The sequence below is a fragment of the Mesocricetus auratus genome, unplaced genomic scaffold, assembly GCF_017639785.1.
Source record: "Mesocricetus auratus isolate SY011 unplaced genomic scaffold, BCM_Maur_2.0 Super-Scaffold_100027, whole genome shotgun sequence".
NCBI classification, from domain to species: domain Eukaryota; kingdom Metazoa; phylum Chordata; class Mammalia; order Rodentia; family Cricetidae; genus Mesocricetus; species Mesocricetus auratus.
In genome coordinates this window covers 1,478,773-1,487,501 of record NW_024429208.1, presented here as the reverse complement: position 1 = coordinate 1,487,501, position 8,729 = coordinate 1,478,773, and the positions used below count along the sequence as shown (strand labels likewise).

At 54.6% G+C, this 8,729-nt stretch overlaps 1 protein-coding gene across 1 annotated transcript; it reads right to left on the bottom strand.

Moving 5' to 3' along the window:
• Positions 1 to 57: 57 nt before the first annotated feature.
• On the bottom strand, positions 58 to 5,901 carry Gtf2h4 (general transcription factor IIH subunit 4). Its single transcript, XM_005087614.3, has 14 exons — positions 5,727 to 5,901; positions 4,631 to 4,773; positions 4,246 to 4,350; positions 3,383 to 3,514; positions 3,100 to 3,196; positions 2,923 to 3,011; positions 2,636 to 2,747; positions 2,417 to 2,485; positions 2,100 to 2,183; positions 1,766 to 1,898; positions 1,454 to 1,584; positions 1,217 to 1,264; positions 1,008 to 1,086; positions 58 to 349 (listed from the first exon to the last, which is right to left on the bottom strand). The coding sequence occupies exons 2-14, from the start codon at positions 4,768 to 4,770 to the stop codon at positions 177 to 179; spliced, it is 1,392 nt and encodes a 463-aa protein (XP_005087671.1). The 5' UTR covers positions 4,771 to 4,773; positions 5,727 to 5,901; the 3' UTR covers positions 58 to 176.
• Positions 5,902 to 8,729: the final 2,828 nt, after the last annotated feature.

Genomic DNA, 8,729 nt, shown 5'->3' with positions numbered 1-8,729 from the left:
CGCTCTCAAGGTCCCACCGCCTTGATGGGAAAAAGACGAGCAGGTGCCGGCAGCCGCTTAGTTTTTTGTTTTTTTTTCCTTAATTTTATTAAACAAGAAGTGTCCCGGTGGGTAAACAAAATACACCTGAGTTGGGGAGCTGCCCGCTCATCCGCCCTCCCGCCCGGCCGCCCGGGTCAGGAGCTGTGCTTCTGCCGCTTCCAAAAGCGCTTGACGTCGCTGTGCCCGGCCGGAGTCACCACCATCAGCCGCTTGGCCGAGTTCTCGTACACGAGCACGCCCAGCTCCCGCGCGTGGGCCAGCAGCAGTTCAAAGTCCACTTGCGACAGGAACTGGTTATACAGGACGCCTGGGGTCGGGTGGGACAGGCAGGAGGTGAGGGGATGCATCGGCCTCTGGGCAGCACGCGGCAGGGGCAGCAACGGGGCAGGGGCAGCATCTCGGCAGGGGCAGCACCCGGGCAGGGGCAGCACCCGGGCAGGGGCAGCACCCGGGCAGGAGCAGCACCCGGGCAGGGGCAGCACCGGGGCAGGGGCAGCACCCGGGCAGGAGCAGCACCCGGGCAGGGGCAGCACCCGGGTCAGGGGCAGCACCCGGGCAAGGGCAGCACCCGGGCAAGGGCAGCACCCGGACAAGGGCAGCAGGCCACAATTTAAGAGCGGGTGACTGACTGTTCACCTGAACACTCGTGGCATCCAGACATTGGAAAAGACAACAGAGTACCACAAGGAAGAAAAAAAAAAAACATGCAAAGCTACCCGGGGAGATGACTGAATTATCCTCCTACCCTCACCTAGCTAGCTTAATCCAAACCGCGCTGATCTGGGACACAGTTCCTGCTACCGATGTATCAAAAGAAAGGGCCAGCTTTTCTCTCCCCACTGGGATTGGGGGAGGAGGGTGGGAATAAGAAATGCACGAGACCCTTCTCATTCATCACGGCCACGTTGCTGGCCTCACCTCTTTAGCCGGTGACCACGGCTGGGAGGTCAACAGAGGCCACTCACCTTCAGTGAAACGAAGTCTGTCCCTCTCCAGCTCCCACAGCCGGATCTGGTCTGTGATGGTGGGAGGCAGCACGGGAGTCTGTGGGCGGACAAGGGGCGGGGCTGTAGGACCCAGGGCAAGTCTCTGTGGGCTAGCTGCCCTGTCACCCATCCTCTCCATGCAGGGAGCCCAGGCTGCCAGCCTCCAGCATCCTGGTACCCGTCCATACCTGTTTGAGCATCACCGGGTGGGCCCTCGTCCTTAGGAAATGGATGATCTAGGAAGACGAGGAGGCAGAAAGCCATCACCGAATGCCACCAAGACGGCCGGCATCTCCCGTATTTGCCTCGCCACGGCATGGGGCCCGACAGACCTGAGGCTATGCTCCCAATGGCGGGAGTACCGCGTCCCACCCCGACAGGCGCACAGCCCATCTCCCGCCGGCCCTCCACTCCGAGTGGGGTACCTGCTGGGCCGTGATGCCGCTGGCGATGGCCTGCTGCACACTCTCCCGGGTCACTTGTGCCACCACCATGTTGGGGAACCGGTAGAGCATCTCAGAGAAAAGTGCGATGAGGGCGATCTGCAGCTCCGACTCTGGCCCAGGGATGTGAGGAGCGGTGAGGAGGCTGCCCACGCCCGCCGGCCTTCCTCTAGCCCTGCCCTCAAGCGTTACAAGAGATACCGGAGGGCTCCTGAACCACACACAGGGCCGCAGCCCTGTTTCCTCCTGGGCCCGCCCTCCCCCATACCCCTCCCCCCCTCCCTCCAGCCTCACCCGTGTAGGCGTACAGTCGGTAATTGGTCTCCACGACAATGAAGCCTGGCTGGTGCACAGTGCCCCCGGCCCCGGAGACACCGGATGAGAGGTTGATGGCCAGGCGTGTGGGGTAGTAACGCCGGGATTTCCTCTGGAGGGACATGGGGAAATAGGGTCCTCTTGCAGGTCACCGCCCTAGCGGCTCCTCTTAGACATCAGATCCCACAGTGCAAAACCACCAACCTTTAACTCCCCCCCTTCAAATGACCCAAGCAATTCGGGCCTGGCCAGGGCTCTCTGCTGCACCCCAGCACCCCATTCTCCTCAAAGCCAGGTGGCTGGGTGTGCGTACCTTCCTCTGGAAAACAAGCCCGAACTCACGCAGGTGTTGCAGGAAGTTCAACAAAGAGTCACTCATACCCTCTACGGAGTAGTCCTGGGGGGAAGAGATGGCCAGCTGGGGGCTGGGACACTACCCCACTCACCGCCCAGCCCCTACAGTAGTCCTGGGGGAGAGATGGCCACCTGGGGGGCTGGGACACTCCCCCCACTCACCGCCCAGCCCCCCACACCCCCGCACCCCCCCTCTTGCCTTCTCAGGCAGTTCCGTGGCCATTCTGCTTCCCCATAACCTCTCTTTATCTCCCCGGCCTCCAGCCCCATACTTACCTTGCCCAGAGTAGAGAAACTGAGTTGGAAGAGGAAAGACAGGATCTCCACTAGGTCCATGCCCCGACTCTGCGGAGAAAGGGGCAGAGCAAAAGGAGACGTGAGAGAGGGGGAGGGAGGTGTGACAGGCCGAGGGAGTTGAGGAGCACGGTCTGGGGAGGCTGTTGCTCAGCGGGACCTGGGAAGACCGGGCACGCCGCGCTAGGCCCTGGCTCAGACCTGGGCTGTCTGCAGATACTGGAGCATGAAGTACCAGAGCTGGGCGGACGTGTCAAGTAGCAGGAACTGGAAGCCAGCAGAAGTGATACAGGGCGGCTCTCCGGGTTCAGCGCTAGAAATGGAGACGGGCGACGGTAGCAACTTGCAGAGAAGGGGCTACCCGTTCCCGTTCCCGGTGACACCTACTCTAACCCCTTTCCCCACCCAACTCCCTTCACTCCCTCCTAACCCCGGGCGCCCACTTTACTTGAGAGGCGGCCGAGGGGGGGTGGCGGTGCCCTCCTCACCTTTTCATAAGCCCGGCCTGGCTGAGCAGCTGAGCCAGGTCCTGGCTGACAGCTGCGCTGGGGGAGCCCACCATGAAGTGCAAGACCACCTGGAGACGAAAGGGACAGACTGCGGTCTCAAGGGCCACCGGGGATGGGGGCACAGCAGAGGCGCGCACACAGGGGCGCGGTCCTCACCTCCCAGCGCTCCTCAGCGTACTTGTCCAGAGACGGGACATCCCGGGCGTGCTTGTCTGGTCCCAGCTGACTTGTGTCATCAGACCAGGCCTTGCCCCTGTGGCCAGAACAGGCAGGAGTAAGGAGCCCCTGTCTGTTTCCTGCTCCCCCCATGGGCCATGGGAAGGGGGACATTTTCTACACCCCTCCCCAAGGGGGTTGGCCCCTCTCGGGAGCTTCTCCCCCACTGCTGTAGTCAGCAGCTCCCCTTGGCCCAGCTCAGGAAGAGAGGGAAGCGACATACCCACCCAGAAGGGCAATCCGGAGGTTCTGGCGGAAGATGGGGTTGAGGATGAGGCCCTGGAGTCCACCGGGGAGCAGCTGGGTATGCCAAATTCGGAGGCCGCTGAGCAGCCCGGTGCTCTCCTCCTGAGCCCTGGACAGAATCGGAGTTGAGGGGTGTGTCATGAGCAGAAAGGAGACCCGCAGTCCAGTCCTTGGAGCAGTGTCCCAGGTATCCCAGAGTGAAGCTGTGTTTTCTTGCCTCAGATGCCTGAACTGCAATGCTAAGCAGAGTCTAGCCTTTTGTTTTTTGTTGGTTTTTTTTTTTTTTTTCCGAGACAGGGTTTCTCTGTATTGTTTTGAAGGCTGTCCTGGAACTCGCACTGTAGACCAGGCTGGCCTCAAACTCAGAGATCCTCCTGCCTCTGCCTCCCAAGTGCTGGGATTAAAGGCATGCACCACCAACGCCCGGCTTGCTGTTTTTTTATTATTGTTTGTTTCTTGTTTTCTAGGTCAATTCCTTTTTTTTTTTCTTTTCTTTTCATTTCTTTTGGTTCAGAAAGGGTCCTATGAGGTCTCGGACAGCCTCAAACTTACTATGTAGCCCTTGAATTTCTGATCTTCCTATCTCTACCTCCCAACTTCTGGGACTGCTTTTCCCTTTTGTCTTTTTTTACTTTTTTTTAAGTTAGCATACAACTGGTTAGTTACATATAATTACAACTCTCCAAAACCGGAAACGCTGCAAGTGTACTCTGGAGGGTGTTCCCTGTGTAGGGCAGAGACTGTTGAGAGACCCTAGGTTTGATCCCTAGATCCTGGGTGTGTCCTGGGTGTGCTGCCTGAGAAAGCAGCCGCCGGCAGCCGGCTGTGCTCGGGACTCACTTGCTGAACTCTTTCTTCACCCACAGGGCCACCGCAGCCTGCGGCAGAGGCTGCTCCAGGAAAAGCATCCGCATCACCCAATTCTTAGCCAAAGAAGGGAGCTCCCTGTAAGGGTCAGAGGCCAAATGTTACCAGAAGCTGCCTCACGCCTGCACCTCTGCCCTTGCTGGCCTCTCAAAGGTCTCGCCCCGTCCCCCACCCCGTTACCTGTCCACTGCCCTCACACCCTCCTGTTTCGGATTGCCTCACTTTGGAGGCGGATCTCTAACAGGCCAGTAGTCACCCTAGGCTATGCCCCCACCACCACCCCGAGAATACTAATTCCAGTCTGCAGACCCCGTTACACTCCCCCAAACCACGGTCCTTGCTTTGAAGGGCTCCTCACCTGAAGACAGCCAGACAAGTGGCTGGGTGCCCATACAACCGGTCCAGCACCCCGGGGCTCAGGCCCCCTAGGAACTCCTGTAGATTCCTGCATTGTAGGTGCACTCTGTTCAGTCCACCCCTTGCAGGGGTGATGTCCATCACCTGAGAGGAACACATGTCAGAGGTACTCCCCCACAACCCAGGCCAGTGTCACTCTGACTGCAGACCTATCCCAGGCCACCCTAACCCATCATTTCTATACTTCCCTCGCAGGTGCCACTCATCATTTATTTCTCCCAAGCCCCTCATGTTCCTGCTTCTTCATCAAGCCCCTGGGATCGCCTTGAACTTAATGAGAGGCCAAGGTTGGCTTTGAACACCGGATCCCTCTGCCTGCACCTCCCAAGTGCTGGGATTACAGGAATGTAGCATGGCTGGCCTTCCATTCTGCATCTCCCCTACAGTTCAATATTCTCTCGGTCTCCAACTGGTGAGATTATTCCGTGTGTGTGTGGTCCTGAGGACCAAATCCAGATCCTCGCCAGTGTGAACAAGTGACAGAATCATTCAATGTTCCACACTTGCAAAGTTGTTTGTTTGTTTGTTTGGTTGGTTTTTCGAGACAGGGTTTCTCTGTGGCTTTGGAGGCTGTCCTGGAACTCGCTCTTGTAGACCAGGCTGGCCTCGAACTCACAGAGATCCGCCTGCCTCTGCCTCCCGAGGGCTGGGATTAAAGGCGTGCGCCACCAACGCCCGGCCGCAAAGTTGTTTTGCATATCAACGACGCCTCAAATTCATCTAAGCAGTGTCAAAGATGCTTATTTGAACCCAGCCTTCTCTCCCCTCCACCCTCCTGGTCAGGTCACGCTACCTCCTCCAGATCCGTCAAGTCCTTAGCTCTCGTCTGGAGACACCGGCTATAAACTACCTCCATGCTCACCAACCTAAATCCCTTTCTATCTCTTTTCCCTCCAACCCAGCCTCACCTTTCTCACTGAGACCCACGCCGTCCGAGCTCCTCACTTCCCCCTGGCTTTCCTTTCACGCCACCTCTCGCTCAACTCTGCCCCTCAGCCCTCTCATCGCCCCTCACCACTCGGATCTCCCTCGCGTACCCCGGGTCACGAGCCGTCGCTTAACCAGAGCCAGTGTCTCGCATTGGCCTCTGGAAATAAAAGGATGAGGAAAAACGGTGGGAGAACCACGAAGTCTTTCACAGACAGGAGCCGGCCGAAAAACAATCCAAAGGGAAGGGAGCGCAGGGTTAAGTGTGACGAGTAAAGGGGATGAGAATAGGCGATGCACTCGCTTGCCGCGTGGCATACTGGGAATTGTAGTCCTGTCCGTGCCTACGTCGGAGCACCGGGAAGAAGGTTTGACTACAATTCCCGAAAGGCACCGCAAGAAGACCAACAGAGAGAAGCTGGCTTTTCATTGGATTCCCCCAAGAACACTCTGAGACGGAGAATTTGGTTCCGCATCTCTCTTTCCCTAGCAACTGAAGTGAATCTCTGTCCCGCCCAGACAGGAGGAGGGAGGAGCTGCCAACTCCTATCAGAGGCCCGCTGAGGCAGCTCAGGGGTGGTATGTTACATTTAGAGTCCTCAAACTTGGTTTCCTCACCTCTGATGGTCCCCGTGCACAGCGCAAAGCATCAAGCCAGGCAGGGATTAACACAATGCAGTTCGCCCTTACTTGGCAACTAAATGCTCGATCTTTTTTTTTTTTTCTTTTTGGAATAATTTGTTTTTACGTTTTAAAAAAGATTTATTTATTATGTGTACAGTGTTCTATATTCCTGCGGGTCAGAAGATGGCACCAGATCTCATTACAGATGGTTGTGATCCACCATGTGGTTGCTGGAAATCAAACTCAGGACCTCTGGAAGGGCAGCCAGTGTTCTTAAGCTCTGAGTCATCTCTCCAGCCCCCTAAATGCTCAGTCTTTTTTTTTTTTTTTTTTTTTTTTTGGTTTTTCGAGACAGGGTTTCTCTGTGGCTTTGGAGGCTGTCCTGGAACTAGCTCTTGTAGACCAGGCTGGCCTCGAACTCACAGAGATTCACCTGCCTCTGCCTCCCAAGTGCTGGGATTAAAGGCGTGCGCCACCAACGCCCGGCAATGCTCAGTCTTAAACTCTTCTTCCATGACCCTTCCAACGCCTAAGTAGTTAGACGATTCCACTTCAACTATAGCTTCTCCAATTCTTATGGGACAAATTCTGGTTTTTGCTTTTTGTTTGTTTGCTTTTTTTTTTTTTTTTTTTTTTTTTTTGGTTTGGTTTTCTGTGTATCCCTGGACGTCCTGGAACTTGCTCTGTAGACCAGACTGGTGTCAAACTCACAGAGATCTACCTGCCTCTACCTCTCAAGTGCTGGGATTAAAGGCAATTGCCACCACTGCCCAGTTTATATTCTGTTATTCTTACATCACAGAATACCAAACCCAACAAGAATAAGAAATCTGAGCCAGCTTTAATCCCAGCACTTGGGAGGCAGAGGCAGGCGGATCTCTGTGAGTTCGAGGCCAGCCTGGTCTACAGAGCGAGTTCCAGGACAGCCTCCAAAACAATACAGAGAAACCCTGTCTCGAAAAAACAAAAACAAAAACAAAAAAAAAAAAAAAAAAGAAAGAAAGAAAGAAAGAAATCTGAGCCGGGCAGTGGTGGTGCATGCCTTTAATCCCAGCACTCAGGAGGCGGAAGCAAGCAGATTTCTGTAAATTCAAGGCCAGGCTGTCCTACATAGAGAGTTGCAAGACAGCCATAAAGAGAACCTTTCTGAAGAAACAAAAAAAAAAAAAAAAAAAAACTGGCAAGCTGTAAACTCCCGATCCTACTGTCTCCATTTCTGGAGGGCTGAGATTACAAGCATTCCCACCCCCCAACCCCCCACCCCCGCATCTACAAACAATTTTAATATGATTATACTTTGACCCAGCAAAGCCACAATTAGAATTATATAATCCAAGTCCGGTGTTTCGGCACACGCCTTTAAACCCAAAACACGGTGAGGCAGAGGCAGGCAGATCTCTGTGATGCCAATTTGGTCTGCAAAAAGCAAGTTCCAGGATAGCCAGGGCTGTTTTACAGAGAAATGCTGTCTCGAAAAACCTAAAAAAAGAAATAAAGAATTGCATCATCCTGAAATCCTCATCCACAGAATAGATTAGATGCAGAGAAAGATGCTTCCTGAACCCAATGGTGAAGGCTCACAAGTCTGTTCCAGAAGCTGGTTACATAAAACACGAATCACCCTGACAAAGAGGAAGACTGGGCAACCCTGAGAAAGGAGGGGCCGTGTGTATGCCAGGGCCTTGGACTACACACGACCCAACAGCAGAGGGAGAAACGAGAGTTACAAATATGTGTGAAATAGGGTATACAAGGGAACAAAGGAGAGATCCATGGGCTGAAGAGCGTCAGTGGAGATCTGACCTGACCAGACGAGATTGCTGAAGGGCTAACAATGCAAAAAACAAACAAACAAAAAAACCCAGAGAACATTCTTCCGGGACAAAAGCATGCTGCAGAGTCCACACGCCAGGAGGGTCTGTGGCCTCAGGGAAACTGCATACAGTGATGTATGCAGGAGGGTGTGCTGGACAGGACAGCCAGCCTTGAACAAGGTTTCGTTCTTTTTGTTTTGTTTTGTTTTTCGAGACAGGGTTTCTCTGTATTGTTTTGGAGGCTGTCCTGGAACTCACTCTGTAGACCAGGCTGGCCTCGAACTCACAGAGATCCTGCCTGCCTCTGCCTCCCGAGTACTGGGATTAAAGGTGTGCACCACCAACGCCCGGCCAAGGTTTTGTTCTTAAGAGATCAATCAGAAATGGACTTGGTGGAAAAAACTTCAAATACAAGCATTCGGGAGACTGAGGCAGGAAGACAGTTAGTAATGAGATCCTACTAGCAAACAACAACCTGGCATGGTTGGACTGTGGAGGCAGAGGACCACAGATCTCTGCATTCAAGGGCAACCTGGTCTACACAGGCAGCCAGGTCAGCCGTGGCTACTCAGTGAAACCCTGCCTGAACAAAACAACAGAAAGATCCAGAAAAGGGGCTAGGAGTAGAGTACTCGCTTAGTGTGTACAAGGCCCTAGGTTCAACCCCCCCCCCAG